The 17,064-nt window shown below is 43.8% G+C and overlaps 1 protein-coding gene across 4 annotated transcripts in view; it reads left to right on the forward strand.

The window, feature by feature from the left end:
* MYO16 (myosin XVI) overlaps positions 1-17,064 on the forward strand; it is a 539,824-nt gene that overhangs the window by 42,801 nt on the left and 479,959 nt on the right. For 3 of the 4 annotated variants that reach the window (XM_084982289.1, XM_084982291.1, XM_084982294.1), the window contains exon 2: positions 16,082-16,252. The exons of the other annotated variant lie outside the window; for it this stretch is intronic. In XM_084982289.1, the coding sequence (XP_084838415.1) occupies positions 16,177-16,252 (76 nt within the window). In that variant the 5' untranslated portion in view covers positions 16,082-16,176. The remainder of the gene's footprint in view (positions 1-16,081; positions 16,253-17,064) is intronic. 4 annotated transcript variants of the gene reach the window in all.

Raw genomic sequence — 17,064 nt, forward strand, 5'->3', positions numbered from 1 at the left:
TTCATCGTTTAAAGTTTTATTCAAGTATAATCGATTTACAAGGTTGTGATAATTTCTGCTGTGCAACAGAGTGATGCAGTTACACACATACACACATCCATTCTTTTCCAGATTCTTTTCCTGTATAGATTATCACAGAATATTAGGAAGAGTTCCCTGTGCAAGTCTTAATTAAAAAAAAATTAAAAAACCAATCTGACTTGAAAGAAAAGCTAGTTTGGGTGATAATGTGACATAGAAAAAACAACTACATAAGCCCAGATTTCTTGCAGGCGCTTCGGTGCTGACTCCCTGGTCAGGAAACTTTGGATTTTTCTGTCTTTGATGGTCTCCCACGTGATTGGAGCTGGACCCAGCTCTGTTTCATGTCCATGGTGCTGACGGGGCCAGCTGGCTGGCAGGCCATCTCACCGCCTTTATGCAGCCCTGGTCTGGATTGCTGATGGGCGAAAGCAGTGGAGCATATGAGCCCTGAGCAGAGACAGCCGACCTCAGGGACGGTCCAGCCACTGGCAACACCAGGCCTCCCCCATCTGCTGTTTCATGGGAATGCTGGGGGCGCCTCTTCCAGTGGCGTCAGCCTGTTGGCAGCTGTGCACAGAATCTTGGAAAGAACAGAAGTCTTTGCCGTTGCCCGGTTGTCCAGCTCCACTCTGGCCTTGTGCTTTTAATTCAAATATAACTTGTGGGCAAAGACGCAGAGAGCATGGCTGCTCGAGCCATGTCAGAAAATGGTCCTCCGATGAAGTTGACACTTAGACTTAACACTTTGGACTTGACTGTGGAGTTTGGGGTTCTTTAACTAAGTACACAACTAGTTTTCTCCTCACCTGCTAGAGCACAAGCAAAACTTCCAATAGAAAAGCAGAGCCGGGGATGCTAGACCTGCCGTTTGCGTGCCGTCATGCCTTTTAACTAAAGCAAATAATATCGAATCATTTGTAGCCGTTAGAGATTTACTGAAGGTACAATATCTGTGGATCTGTAATAGAAATAAACTAAACTGAAAGAGGAAAATAATGATCTTCATTTGTCTTTATTTTATTCTTCGTCCCAGAGCGCTCGCTTCTAAATTTGCCTTTTCAATTAAAAACCATTTATGGAATCCCTGCTAATGCCTTGAAAATGACTCACTGCACGCGGGAGAAAACCATCCCATTCGTTTCCTCCTTTCTTCTCTGCCAGCAACGTTAACCTTTGCTGGGAGGATGCATCTTCCAGAGAAAGACTGCATCCACGGGCATCATGCATATGCTTAGAAAGGAACCTGATAGTTTACGTATTTGATGAACGCTGATGTCAGGAAGTCCGTTCTCCGTAGCACTTGGCGTTGCGCCTCCTGCCTGTTTATGGAAACTCCTTCCTTGCCTTTTGTACTAATACCACTGTCACACTGTCACCTTGATAGGGCAGCGCCTCCTGGTGTGCCTTCCTTTCCCACGCTTATTTTTACCCACACTTTTCTCAAATATTGGGGTTCTAAAAAGCCATCTGTTCTGTCGTCTCACGTGGCACAATCCCCGTGACTAATAGCATATGTTCCCTTGGTTTCATTCATCTTGCAACTACCCCGGGTACCTTAGCTCCTCTTCGGCCCAAGTCTTTCTGGCTCATCTCTCCCACGGTCTCATGGACCTTCCTGTGGCTGCTCCCCTGGTCTGAGATTGAACTCCTTGCTAGCCCCGTCCCCCAGTCCATTCCTGCTTCTTTATTCCACATGGAAACGCCCAGCCCTGCTGTCTGTACCTCTGATGCTTTCTTCCCAGCCCTTTCGTCACTGGTCTTGCTCACCTGCCATGTTCTGAATCATCACCCCTTCAGTTCAGACTGTCACTTGGCCTCTTTCTCCCCTACTGTCACGGAGTGGCACCATCGTAAGGTGTGGTTCCTCCCACCTCCAGTCTGGTTCCCTTTCATTACAGTCTCTGTACTTGAATTCCAGAATTATCTCACACATGACCCCATGTTTGCCCTGTGGAATCTTTCCATGTTTTTGCCCTACCTAGGGGATACATTTTCACGCCTAAGCTTTGTGGAAAAGCCTTATGATCTGATCCCGGTCTATTTTTCAGCATATCTCTAGTCATTCCATGGCTAACATCTGCTGTTTGGAGCACACTAATTCCCCGTGGTTTCCTTGTGGGTACTATTCTTTGGGGAACAATCTTGATTCAGGGGTAGCTTCCAAATGCACTCCTGGGTGGACTGTCACAGAGCTTGCAGAGCAGAGATGCTCACTCACCAAATTAAAATCTTAATCTATCTTAATTAATTAATGTTTAGCCTTTAAAAATGTCTCTTTGGAATGTTTATTGCAATCACACTGCATTTATTGATGGTAGAACATTTGCAGTAGTTCGACATTGAGTTCATCACCAGAATGATAGGTACACCCACATTTTTAAGTCTTCTCATGTCCGTACTGCACTGTCTTGACTACTAGAACCTTGCCGCAGGTTTTGAAAAGAGGACATGGCAGCGAGAGCTGGGGAGAGAGGTGAGTACGGTAATGCGTTCAGGACAGGGTGCAATGGCCAGAGGACCGTAACCTTGAGTCCTGGGACATTGACAATGGTGATGATGATGTGGCTGGGCACCCACATAGTGGATTAAGTCAGGCACTCATGGACCCACGGTGCCCTGCGCTGATACCACGTGCTTCCGGTTTGGGAGAACAGGTGCACCTGGCCACAGCTGTGGTTTGCTCATTGGTCTGCTGTCAGATGTGGGCTTTCTCTGCTTTTCTAGCATCTGGAGCACATGTGGGGCCAGGACAGGAGCCTACTTGATGTCACCAGGGACAGAGCTGTGAGCCCAGAAATGACAAGATCACGGTGTGGTGCTGCCATCGTTACTATCCATACACAGCACTGTTGTTTGTTGACACTTGTTTTTATTTATTCCGTCTGTCTTTGGCATGTCTCACAGCTCACTCACGCTCCTCCTGGTTCTGTCTGTGTTGCAATTTCCTCTTTACACATTTCCTGTACTTCACGCATCTCCTGGGTGCTGCCTTTATCTCACAAAAGACCATCCCACCTACACTCTACCTTGAATGCTAGGTGTGAGTTCATCCAGCCTGTCTGTGAATCTCGTCCTTCTAGTGGAATTAAATGTTCTCAAACACAGTCTCAAATGCTTACTCTCCAATCCTTCACCATTCCGGCTCACACGACCCTGTGTCTCCATGACCTAGCTCCTCCCTCCTGTCACCCACCTGCCTTCTATTTCAAGAAGCTTCTCCTCCCTTGGGAAGCTTCTGTGAGCCTCCAGGGTGGACCAGAAGTCCGGGAGATAATGCTTCCTTTGTCTACATCTACTGTAGTATTTAATCACAGTTTGCTGTAATTTCATGCTTACTGCTTTGTTCTCTCATGTTACACTGGGACAACTTGGGTAGCAATTTTGTCTCATATCTGCTGGTATTTTGAGCTATCCCAGGCTGAGTTATTCCCATGGTGGGAATGGGAGGTTGTGGCTTTGAAAGCAAACGATCCTTCTGTAGTTTCCACTCTCAGTTGCGAACATTCTGGAACATTCTGGAAGACTGTGCCAGCTGGAGAAATCCCTAAGAAGTGGTTCATGTGTGTTCATGGCACAGTCTCCCGAGCTGCCATGTGGAGTGTGCCACTGCACTTCTGTTCTTGCTTCCTCATGTAGTTAGTCTGTGGCTGACGGCTCTAGTGCCTGAGAATGAAGAAGAGAAATGCCCTCCAAATGTCCCACAGCAGTCGTGCTGTCTCACTGTAGCCTGGTTTTCCTTCATGTGCCATGCGAAGCTCCTTGGGAGGGTTCTCTGCACTTCAGGGCAAATGTTCTCTATTTTATGCTCTGTTCATGGATCAAGATCAATGCTGTCTTGGCGGGCCAGCGATTACAGAAATTGTACACTGTTGGTGATACTTTTCCTTCCTGAAATGATTCCAGTCTAACTTCTGTGATATAGCCCTGTCATGTTACTCTGATATTAGTAATAATAATATTATTATTTGCTTCTTTCCCTGGGTCTTTTTATGTTGCTTTTCTTCACCTAGAGGCAGAAATCTGAGGTATGTGCTTATCTCCCAATCTTTTCATAAATACATTTCAAGACTCTTCCTCTGTTCTTTTGCCTTGTGTTGCTGCCTTTATGGGGTTGGCGCCCTATTCTAAGTGATTAATTTTGGCACCTTACCTGAGTATTAGTCATATTCTTATTTTTGTCCACTTTGGGGGAATTTTATTTATTTATTTATTTTTTATTTTATTTTATTTTTGTCTTTTTGGCTTATCTAGGGCCGCTCCAATGGCACATGGAGGTTCCCAGGCTAGGGGTCTAATTGGAGCTGTAGCCGCCAGCCTACACCACAGCAACACTAGATCCAAGCCGCGTCTGCAACCTACACCACAGCTCACAGCAACACCAGATCCTTAACCCAATGAGCAAGGCCAGGTATCGAACCCGCAACCTCATGGTTCCTAGTTGGATTCGTTGACCACTGTGCCATGACGGGAACTCCAGGAATTTTAATATTTCCCATATTCCACCTAGTGGTAGTGGCTTCTCTAGTCTACACTTATCTTTTATCTGAAAATGAGACACCTCCATTCAACTCTTGGAGATGGTCCTTTATAAACTGGGGAAAGCTCTGGATACTGTCTAACAAATGTAAACTTCTCAGACCGTGCAGATATCTACTTTATGTGTCAATGGGATTTGCTAGCATAGAACATCGAGCAAATGTTGAAGTCATTTTTAATCGATTGGCCATTTGGGATTACAGTTTGGATTTCTGTGTATTCCTTACATGGTTTCTTCATCAGTTATCCAACAAGCTTTCATCAAGTGCTCCTTGTGAGCTAAAACTGATTAAGAAGTCGAATAGAATCACAGGTACGCAGGTAAGCTGGCCTCAGGTGATGTCTGCCAGGATCCAAGGAGAATGGGCAGGTCCGGGGGTGGGGGGCTGCAGCTTTCAGATTTTTTTTCTCATGCTACACAGTAAGTTACCCATTTAATGTTGCATCAAACACACGAACACACCACACACACATGTGCACTTAGAGATGAAATGTAAGTGTAGCTTAGAACTGAATCAAAAGTTGCCCAAAGCAATCCTTGTCTCACTATGTGGAACAGACTCTGATATTTTGAGCCTAATAGTGATGCTGGTTTCTCCCCCACTAAACTGCCTTCACAGTTTGAACACGGCCACTGTGGCTTGCTCGAAGCTGGGGGACAACTGCCATGAATTTCTGTCTTCGAAATGGGAAATGGTACGTTTCCTTTAAGACCATGGACGAGAAGAAACATTTTCAATTATATAAATAGGATGGGCGAAGACAGGTGAATAAATTATTCAAAAGAAAGCATCGAAAGGCTTAAGTCACCCGGCAAGCTCTCTCATAAAGGCAGATGGGGTTATGCCCATAAAAACTTGCATACTACGCATGAGTTTTCCCTCATTTAACTTTTGTGCTATATAGTGATAAAAACATGCATAAAGGTGTATATGCATATATAAACATACAGATAGATAAGTAGACAAGTAGATGAAAGATACGCACACACATACATGCACCCGTTATCACATAGTAGGGCCACATGCACACTGTATTGAATCTAGTGACCAACCTCGAGCATCCCCTGAGAATAAGGCAATCTTTTATGAGCCTTCCTGCTATTTTTCTTGAAGGGAAGGATTCCAAATTAGGAGCCTTACTGCAGTTGATTAAAGATAATAATATGGTGATGTCAGTTGGCCACCAAGAGTGCTTGGATGCTTCTCCCAGCGCAGGGAATGATGCCAGGCCCCCTAAACCAGTGGGTTCCCTTCTTTGCTATTCAGGGTTTTCACTGGGCCAACTTCACCTTGCGGTCAAGTTGGCTTTGTTGGTTCCAGAGGAGTTCCTGGCTCCCCTGGAATTTGGTCTTAGGGAGAGTGTCTGGTCTTGTGTCCTGCACAGGGAGAAGGCTTCCCACCAGCGCGGGTGTCCTTGGTTCTGCCTCCTGGGCTCCGTCTGGGTCAGAGCACCAAGCTGCTGCCTGCTGCCTGTGTCCTGAGGGAGGGCCTCTCTACAGAAGCTTCTGGAAGATGAGCCGCTAAGGAGAGAAGTGCTGTGGAGGGCTCTGCTCCCTGGGGTGTTGGCAGAGGACATCTGTGTCTGGAGGATGTGAAAAGGAGAGGGAGGCCCTCACCACGTTGGTGCAGCCAGCGCCCACCCAGCTTCCAGGGATGGGTTTTGAAAGCTCTGCCCTCAGGGGCTTTTCCAGCACCAGCGGCTCCTCTGCCTGCCTGCGGCTCCCACGTGGGCGGGAACCTGTTCTCACGCCCTGGAAGACGCCCTGGGGTCCCAGGCAGGGGTCGCATCCTGGCCCTGGGTGGGTGCTGAATTCCTTTTCTCACCCGTGCTCGCATCGTGCTGCCTGTCCACACGGAGGAAGCAGGGGGCTGAGGACACGTCTCCCTCCCCTCTCTCGGTGGCACTGGGCGGGGGGGGGGGGGGAAGGTGAATTGTGTCCCCCCAACGCTGTATGGAAATTCTGACCCCCATCCCTCTCTGAACCTCGTCGGACTTGGAGTCAGTCTTTGCCGATGTAACTACTTCAGAAGGGTCCTTTGAGCAGCTTTGAGGTGACCCGTGTCCTTGTAAGAGACACAGATGCAGACTGGGGAGGGCAGAGGCAGCGCGCAGGCTCATGCGGCTGCAGACACGGGTGGTCCAGGTGGGGGCAACGGGGCCGCCGCCGGCCCGGGAGAGACTCTCCCCTAAGCCCATCCCTGCTGACGCCGGGATCCTGGACTTCCGCCTCCAGAACTGCGAGGGAATTGTGTTATATTCCTTGAAACCACCCAGTTTTTGGCCCTTGGCTCTGGCAGCCCCAGGAAACTCATGCAAACACCGATCACTCTACCAGGAAGATTGTAAGGAAAAAAAAAGAGGGTACCACCGTCACGTGAGAACTGCCTTTACCTGAAAGTGGAATATTGTGACCTGTAATTGAGCCTGGAAATTAGTCCCTGAAACATTGTTTAGGTGAAAGCTACAGGTCCTCTTAGACCTGCAATCGTGATCAGACCTGTCAGCGCATATCCATTTCATTCGGGCTTTTAGAATATTCTAGATAGGCACTGGAACGTATTCTCCAGCAAAAAGAATTAACCCGCAATTTGCTTTTCTAGTGCTGAACGATCATAGTTGGTATTAAAATATCAATTGTAAAATAAAACACCAGGCTCAGCGTCAGTGAGAAAGACCTGTCTTATGAAAGGCACAGTGATTCTATCTGCATGAGGCAGTTCACTATATACTGGGACTGGCACGCAGAGCGGGGCTGGCGTGTTAGTTACCATGTTGCAGGGTTGCCATGGCAACACGAAACCAATGAATGGACCACCTCCCAGAGACAGGGAGGTGAGTAAGTGTGAAATTGATTCAGTTGTACGCAGGAATACGCTCAAGCCAAATTTGTCAGGATAAAATTTCTGGTAGGAAACTGCATTTTGAATTATAGAGACATGCCGAATAGGATCGTAAATATTTGCTTTGGATATTCTAGTGAAATGATGTTGGGAGATTAAGTGTGTTATGGAAATTTTATGGTCTGTCTATATACTCAGCAGTTATTTCAGGTAGCACTGAATTTGTGTTCCTCCATCGAAATTTGGCTATCTAAAGCAGAATTTTATATTTAGGATGAATGTTGTACGTTTTGTATCCTTGTGTAAATCTGCTTTTATTTGCTCTCTTTCAGTGACCATGTTTAGAGAAGTGACTTTTTTTTTTTTTTTAGGAAATGCAAAGGAAAGTTGTTATTGTATGTTTTTATTTTTAGATGGCATATGTAAAATGTAAACTCCATTTTACATTGAATAGTGTACAGTATACAGCGTCTACATCAGTCAGAAATAAAAGGTTTACTATTTTAGTCCTCCAGGAGCTGGGGGTAAGGCTTTAGAACAGTAATTTATTCACTGACATATTTAATTGTGTTCAGCACTCATTTGTAGCATGCAGTTCTTATGCAGTCTTATTCTAGGTTCGAAGTGTGTCTTGAGCTTGGTCCATGTAATGGTTTATGATAAATGGTTTATTTTGAGTAATCTGGTAAGATGGATGTAATTTGCTTCCTTTCTTGTCTTAGTTATGATGCATATACTTGGCTTTGTCTCCCCATCAGGTTGCTGAAAACACTGCAGAACAGAGAAAGATCTATCTGTGAGGTGTTAATTACTGAAATGCCTCTATCTGATAGTACATGTTAGCAAATTATACTTATCAGGCATGATTGGGTTGAAATTAGAACATGTCTAACCCCAGAGGCCCCGTACGTGGTAAGAGCTGTCTACTTTCCCATTAGTTCAGCTTGGAGGACAGAGAGCATGACTTGTTTACATAACAGAAACCAATATTTGCTCTCTTTTATTCTCTCGGCATAGACTTCCAAGGGCAACGTTTGCCAGATCCTGGCAAAACCCTTGCTGACGATGCATTTCTCCTGGGGCGATAAAATGGAACTCTCCAAACTAAAACAATGCTGCCTGAATATTGTGATGACTTTCTGAAAGTTCCACGTGGATCCATTGATTTTCCTTCCGAAAAGATGGACATGTTTTCGATTGAAACTGCGGTTAGGTGCTATAAAACGTGTTCCCCTTTGCTTCATGATCAACACTGATCCTTACTTGAAAACGCCGGCACATTAGCTGATGCTGCAGATCAGATGGTCCCTTGAGCTGTCACACCCGTGTCCATTCCTCTGTAAGTGCTGTCACCTGTGTGGAAACCCACGTAGAGCTGTGAGCACCCAGACTTAAGGGAAGATGGATATTCAAAGTACTAAAAAAGACAAGCCCGTCAAGCAAGTAAATCAAATAAATCTTTGGGTGCGAAGTGACTTTTGGTATATTTTCTGGTACCAAAGTAGTAAGCCTGTTCAAAGAAACCAGAAAAATATTTCTCGTTACAGCCTCAGTCCATCAGTGTCCTTGTAGCATTTCTGAATCTGGGCTGTCATCACTTAAACCCTCTTAAATTTTATTTCCCTTCCTAAGCTTTTCACGGAAGGTACCCCAAGTATCCGTGGGCTTGGGATCAGGTAGGAAGGATAGAAAAAGGGATTATTCACTTTGAAATCACTGCCGCAGTACCCACTGGCATATCATTCGTTGCAGGTTTTAAGGGTGTGAAATTTATTTGGGAGCCCTCCATTTCTACCAAATGTACTCTGTATAAAGCTTGGAGTGTTTACATTTAAAAATGACATTCTAAACCATCGTGATATTATTTAGGCACACCTTCTGTGGACCCAGTGCTGGTCCATGGGTTTTTGTGGTCGTTACCGGTCTTTAATAAGTATAGGCATTGGCAGAATATGCTTAGGAATGTTTAGACGGTGTGGCATTGCTGTGACATCCAGTTGCCTGATGAGGGGACCATATAGAATATTGCTGAGCCTGTGTGGTGTGTGGCAAGGGGTGTGAACTGCATCCTTTAGTAGGACCAGACTTTTCTTAAAACCATCTTATTGAGGTATGGTTGACACGTAAAAAGCTGTTGATGTTTAATGTGTACGACTCAGTGAGTTCGGGGATAACTATATTCCCGTGAAAGCATCACCAAAATCAAGGCCATAGATGTATCCAGCTCCTCCCAAATTTTCCTCCTGCTCCTATCATCATCATCATCATCATTATTATTATGTGTGTAGTAAGAATAATTAGCATAAGATATACCCTCTTGGAAAATTTTGTGTCCAATAGAGTATTATTAGCTGCCGACGCTATGCTGTTGAGGAGCTCTCCAGAAATCTTTCGCCTTCCTTCTGGAATAGCAGCTTTGAACCCTTGACCTTCACCTCCTCATCTGCCCCTCGCCCCAGCCCCTAGCAATCCGCATTCTACTCTCTGCTTCTATGAGTTTGACTTTATAGATTCTACATGTGGGATTATACAATAGTTGTCCCTCTGTGCCTGGCTTATTTCATGCACCATAGCATCTTTGGGTCCATCCACCCATGTTGTTGCAAGTGGTAGAATTTCTACCCTCCTCAGGCCACTCTAATTAGCATCCTAAAACTAGTTATTTTTGAGCCAAATGATTCCGCACAGAAGAAATTTTAGGAATTCTTCTTCTTTTTCTTCTTCTTCTTTTTTTTTTTTTTTTTTGTCTTTTTAGGGCCACACCTGCGGCCTATGGAGGTTCCCAGGCTGAGGGTGGAATTGGAGCTGTAGCCGCCGGCCTACACCACAGCCTCTGCAATGTGGGATCTGAGCCACATCTGCTACCTAAACCACAGCTCATGGCAATGCTGGAGCCTTTAACCCACTGACTGAGGCCAGGGATCAAACCTGTGTCCTCATGGATGCTAGTCAGATTTTTTTCTGCTGAGCCAACGATGGGAACTCCAGGAATTCATTTTTAATATGACTTGGGGTGAGGAGAAACCACAGCAGGAGAAAAGATAAGGAGGATATGAAGTCATCGAGGCTCAAGAGCTGCCACATGACCCAGAAATCTCACCCCTGGGCATCTATCTGGAGAAAAACATAATTTGAAAAGGTACAGGCACCCCTATATTCATTGCAACACTATGGAAGCAACCTAAGAGTTCATGGATAGATGAATGGATAAAGTTGTGGTGCATATATACAATGGAATATTACTCAGCCATAAAAAATAATGAAATTCCACCATTTGCAGCAACACAGATGGACCTAGGGATTATCATGCTAAGTGAAGTAAGCCAAAGACAAATATTATATGCTATTGATTATATGTGGAGTTGAAAAAGATATTATACACATGAACTTACATACAAAACAGAAATAGATCCACAACCATAGAAACCAGACTTACAGTTACCAAGGGATAAATTAGGAATTTGGGATTAACATATACACACTACTGTATGTAAATAGATAAACAACAAAGACCAGCTGTACAGCACAGGGAACTCAGTATTTTGTAATAACTAATAAGGGAAAAGAATCTGTAAATATATGTAAATTATATGTACATATAAAACCGAATCACTTTGCTGGACACGAGAAGTGAACACAACATTGTAGAGCAGCTATACCTCAATATTAAGAAAAAAGCAGGGGGATGGAATAGCAGTAGAAGGGAAGGGACAGTTAAGAGAGGAATGCAAGGAAGGCGATGGACTTGGAGGGTGAGTATGAAGAGGCAGAAGTGGAGATGCCGCCGCAGCGCAGGGCCTGGAGCCAGCACCTGGCAAAAGGGAGATTGATGAAGGCGCCAAAGTGACAAGATAGATTTGTCACCTGCATTGAGATACAGCGAAAACTGCAAATAAAAATGGACAATAGACAGTCGAAGACATGAAAACAAGCTCTGGGCATGGAGGGAGTTCCCACTGTGTATCCATGAGGATGCGGGTTTGATCCCTGGCCTCCCTGAGTGGGTTAAGGATCTAGCATTGCCCTGACCTGCAGTGTAGGTTGCAGACGAGGCTCGGATCTGGCATTGCTGTGGCTGTGGCGTAGGTCCGCGGCTGCAGCTTCTATTCAGCCTCTAGCTTGGGTACTTCTATATGCTGTTGGTATGGCCCTAAAAGAGTGAATAAAAAAAGAAAAAGAAAAAAAGATCTGGGCATGGAAAAAGATGCACAGCTATTTTGAATATTTTGTAGTTCCACAAGTCTGTGCTTTATGTCTGCACTGACAAGATGAATCTTGCAAAGACTTTCCTTACTTCTCTTTCAAAAAGCTCTACACGCATTAGCAGTCACAGCCCCCATTCTAACCCAACTACCCCCAGCTTTTGCACTAATACACTTTCTGTGATTTTAGATTTCCAGCCTAAATTAAACATTTCATATACATAGAAACATACATGGCCTTTTGTGATCAGCTTTGTTCACTTAGCATGATGTACATTTTCAAGGTTCATTCTTTTTTCTTTTTCTTTTTCTTTTTTTGGCTGCCCCGTGGCATATGGAGGGATTAAATCTGAGTTCCCAGCTGCGACCCAAGTCACAGCTGTGGCAATGCTGGATCCTTAACCCACTGTGCTGGGCCAAGAATCGAACCTTCATCCCAGCACTTGCAAGATGCTGCAGATCCCGGTGTGTCACAGCAGGAACTCCTCAGGGTTCATTCTTGTAGCATTACAGTGTGTACCAGAACTTTCCTTTTTAACACTGAATAATGTTCGATTGTATGGAGGTTCCATGTTGACTTTTGCAATTATCAACTGATGGACATTTGTTTTGTTTCTGCTTTTTGGCTCTTAAGCACAATGTTGCTATGCGCAGTCATGTACATGTTTTTGTGCATGAAGGTTGTCGGGTGTTTCGGGGATGTACTTAGGATTCTGATTTCTGAGTCATATGGTACCTCTTGATTTTAATGTTTGCGGAGCTGCCCAACTGTTTTCCAAAGTGACAGCAGCATTTTCATATCCCACTAGACATGTGTAAGCGTTCTAATATTTGCGTATCTCCTCACCAGCACCTAGTATTGTGGAATTTTGATTGAGGTCATACTACTGGGTGTGAAGTGGTAGCTCATTGTGATTGTAATTTGCATTTTCCTAAAGGCGAACCACGTGCAGAGTCTTTTCATCTGCTTGGTGACCAGTTGTATATCTTCTTTGGAGACCTGCCTCTATGTATCGTTTGTCCATTATTTACTTGGGTTGCCTTTTTATTGTCGAATTGGAAAAGGTCTTCGTGGGTAGCATCCTGGATACAATCCCTGATAACCTATGTTTTGCAAATATTTTCTCCCGTTGTGTGGGTCGTCTTTTCACCTTATTGATGGTATCAACCGCAGGGCAGAAATTTTAAATTTTGCTTTAGTACAAAATATCTCCATGTTTTTTGCCACTTGTGCTTTTGGTGTCATATCTAAAAAACAAAAAACAAAAGCAAAAACAAACCCTGCTGTCCAATTCAAAGTAACAAATTAAGATTTATGCCTGCATTGTTTTCTGAGGGCTTTACAGTTTTATCTCTAACATGTAGGTCTATGATGTATTTTTTTCTTTTTTCTTTTTTTTTTGTCTTTTCTTGGGCCGCTCCAGCGGCATATGGAGGTTCCCAGGCTAGGGGTCTAATGGGAGCTGTAGCTGCCGGCCTACACCACAGCCACAGCAATGCGGGATCCGAGCCGCATCTGTGACCTACGCCACAGCTCACGGCAACGCTGGATCCTTAACCCACTGAGCAAGGCCAGGGATTGAACCCACAACCTCATGGTTCCTAGTTGGATTCGTTCACCACTGTGCCACGACGGGAACTCTGATGATGTATTTTGAGATAATTTTTGTGTACGGTGTAAGGAAGGGGTCCAAACTTTATTCTTTTGTGTGCGGATACTAAGTTTTTCAGCATAGTAAAAAAACCCCTATTCTTTCCTATTTGCACCTTCGTCAACATTTTTTTAATGCTTTTTTGTTTGTTTTTGAAATTTTATTTTTATTTTATTTTACAGAATAAAATGCATATATTTAAACACAGTTACATTCACACACATTATTATATCATGGATCTCAAGAAGCAGATTAAGTGACTCCCTCTGGAGACGTGGAATGGAAAATATGCTGAGACAAATAGGAAATTTATCCCATTTTGTATGGTTTTCATCTTTATTATTTAGTATTTTATATTACAATTCAATTTTTCTTTAAAAATTAGCATTATAGCTTTGTCAACATTTAATTGACCATAAAATAAAGGTTTGTTTACGGACTTAGGGTTGTATTTCTTTGATCTATGTATCTGTCCTTATAGACCACACTGTTTTGATTATTGTGCTGTGCAGTAAGTTTTGAAATTGCCAAATGGGAGCCCTCTAACCTTGTCTTTCTTTTAAGATTGTTTTGGCTAGTCTGGGTCCCTTGCCTTTTCATGTAAATTTTGTAATCGGCTTGCCAACTTCTTTATGAAGGTCAGCTGGAGTTTTGATAGGGTTTGCGTTAAATCACTGTGGATCTTTCGGGGGCAAGGTTGCCGTCTTAATCGTTTTGTGGCTTTCCACCCATGAGCACGGAATGTCCATTTATTACAGTCTGTACGTTCTTTCCACAGTGGTTTGCAGGTTTCACTATACAAATCTTGGACTTCCGTTGGATTTATTTCTAAGTATTTTCATTGTTTTGTTGCTGTTATACATATATTTTTCTAATTTTATTTTGATTTTTTCATTATTCGTGCACAGAAATGTAATTGCTTTTTATGTTGATTTTGTGCTTGTAAACTTGCTGGACTCAGTCATTAGTTTTAATAGATATTTCGGTATGGATTCCTTTGATTTTCTTTACATGAGAGGATGTCTTTTGTTGATAGAGATAGTTTTACTTCTTCCTTTCCAATCTGGATACCTGTTATTTCTTTTTTCTTTCTTTCTCTTTTTTTTCCCTAGGGCCACACCCATGGCGTATGGAAGTTCCCAGGCTAGGGGTTGAATCATCGGAGCTACAGCTGCCGAGCGACGCCACAGCCACAGCAACATCAGATCCGAGCCATGTTTGTGGCCTACACCACAGCTCACAGCACTGCCGGATCCTTAACCCACTGAGCAAGGCCGGGGATCGAACCTGCAACCTCACGGTTCGTAGTCAGAGTCGTTTCTGTTGTGCCACGACAGGAACTCCTGCTATTTCTTTTTCTTGTCTAATTGTCCTGCCTGGAACCCCCATTACAGCAGTGAAGTGGTGAGAGCAGACGTCCTTGTCTTGTTTTGATCTCTAAGGGAAGATGTTCAGATTTTCATCATTAAATATGATGCTAGCTCTGTCCTCTATCAGGTTGAGGAAGTTCCCTTCCCTTCCTAGTTTGTTGAGTGTTGTTGCATTTTATCAAAAGCTTCTCTCTTGCAACGATCATGTGACTTCTCTCCTTTATAGTGTGAATAGGTTGTGTTGCACTGATTTCTTTTCACATGCTAAACCAGCTTTGCACTGCTGGGACAAATCCTCCTTGATCGTGGTGTGTGTTTCTGGATTTCATTTGCTCATATTTGTTGAGATTTTTTTGCATTGATACTTGGAAAACACCTGTCTGTCGTTTCCTCTCTCAGTAGGCTGGAGAAAGTTCGAGTTGCAAGAACCAAGCATCCCTGTAGGATCAGTATTCCGCTGAGCATGCAGGTTCCTTGATGATAAATCATGAAGTAAACATTAAAATAAGTAAATAATGATGATGTGGGGTTTTGGTCCTTTATACTATTTATATGGTGTGATGCATGATGTCTTTTCCCATGTTAAACCAATTTTGCATTCGTAGGATAAATTCCACTTGATCGTGGTGCATGGTCATTTTTATATGCTTCCAAATTTTATGTGCTTATCTTTTGTTGAGGATTTGTTTGCACCTGGGGTCTTAAGACACTTGCCTGTAGTTTCCTTTTCTTGTGGGGCCTACCTGGTTTTGGTAATGCTGGCCTCATAGAATGAGTTGGGAAGCATTTTCTCTTCTATTTTTTTGGATGTTTTTGTGAAGAACTGCTATCACTGCTCTCCTAAATGTTTGTTGTAATTCCCAATGAAGCCAACTAGGCCTGGAAAGTCAACAATTAAGACTGGATTTTTGTACTTATTTGCCCTACTCTGAAGTATTTCGGAGGTTCCACCAAATCCATGTATCTGTCTGAGATAACAATGCAGGAAAGACTTAATTCAGGACTTTATGAAAATTAAAAAAAAATACATTGAGAATAATACCATCTATTTATGATTGTAAATGACACAGTTGTGGCTAAGAGGCTTGCCTCTTTGTTGGTCTCCAATCTTTTATTCTGTTTGGCAGCCAAGCTCTTCAGTGATTTTTGTCCTGACATTAGCACTTTCCTTTCAGAGGGCCATCACTTTGAATTCAAACATCTCATGGGTCTCTCAGACACTTGCTTAAAGTCGACGTTGAGGATAAAGCCTGTATCAAAAACATTCTAAAGACGGCTAAGTTGACACTGACAGGTTATTGTAATTTTGAGTTTTGCCATAATGTGGGTAAGTCCAGATCTGATGATTTCAGGTTTTAGTGTTACTGAGGCAAAAGGGGGATGGGGAAGAACCCTGATATAACACGGCAAGTAGTTGGTGCTGCATTTCCCATTATTTTTTTTTTTTTCTTCAGGCTCTAAGAAAATACTTCTTTGATGACTGAATCTCTGTGAACTGTAGAAGTCTAGGCGTTGGCTCACCGGTTAAGGATAAGAGGATCCAGTGACCATGAAAGCCAGGGGGTCAGAGGATGGCTCAGGACTGAGGATTAGCCCCGGGAGAAAAAAGAGACAAAATTGTCAAGGTTGGTGAACTGTGGAGAGGCGAAAAAATAAGGCCTGTGCCAAAGCTGGGGAGGACTGCGGATGTTGGAGGCATGGTATTGCAACTGACGTGAGAAATTTCTAAACCATAAAAGACTAATCAGGAGAATCGTGGGGAATTGTAACTTGAGGTTTTCGATGGATATGCGCTGAGAGGAAACCTATTTTGAAAGGTTGCAAATGCGCAGGACGTGGAAGGAGACAGAAGGTGCTGCCTGGTGGCTTTAGCCTCCCAGCTGCCTGGACATGGGTTTGTGGGCTTCGAAAGAAACCCGAGTAGTGTATCTATGCTTTTTCGGTGTTGAAAACAAAAGTTGGCTGCTTGAGCACTCTTATGGAATTATTTATGTGTTTTCATTATTTTTGTAGTTATTGTAAATAGATTTTTTCCCTAATTTTATTTTATTTTTTTTTATATCTTTGCTTTTCAGGGCCACCCTCGTGGCATATGGAAGTGCCCAGGCCAGGGATTGCATCTGAGTCTCAGCTTCCACCTGTGGATTCTTTAACCCACTGTGCCAGGCCAGAGAGCCCACCCACGCTGCTGCAGTGACCCAAGCAGCTGCAGTCGGATTCTTAGCCCACTGTGCCACAGCGGGAACTCTGAAACTTGAGGATTTTTAAGGAGGAGGATGGTCCCTCCAGGAGAGACCTCTTTACTCATCCCCAGCCCCATCCCCGAACCCAGTCAGGAGAACGAGGAAGATATTCAGGCAGAACATTTCAATTCCTAGTGTAAATATGAGGAATCGGTGCTGTGGGACCCGTGAGCAGGGACCGTTCCCGAGCCTTC

The sequence above is a fragment of the Sus scrofa genome, chromosome 11 (genome assembly GCF_054392235.1).
Source record: "Sus scrofa isolate SSC_HxYL_T2T_F1_AM1 chromosome 11, Sscrofa_HxYL_maternal_Yorkshire_Landrace_v2.0, whole genome shotgun sequence".
NCBI classification, from domain to species: Eukaryota; Metazoa; Chordata; class Mammalia; order Artiodactyla; family Suidae; genus Sus; species Sus scrofa.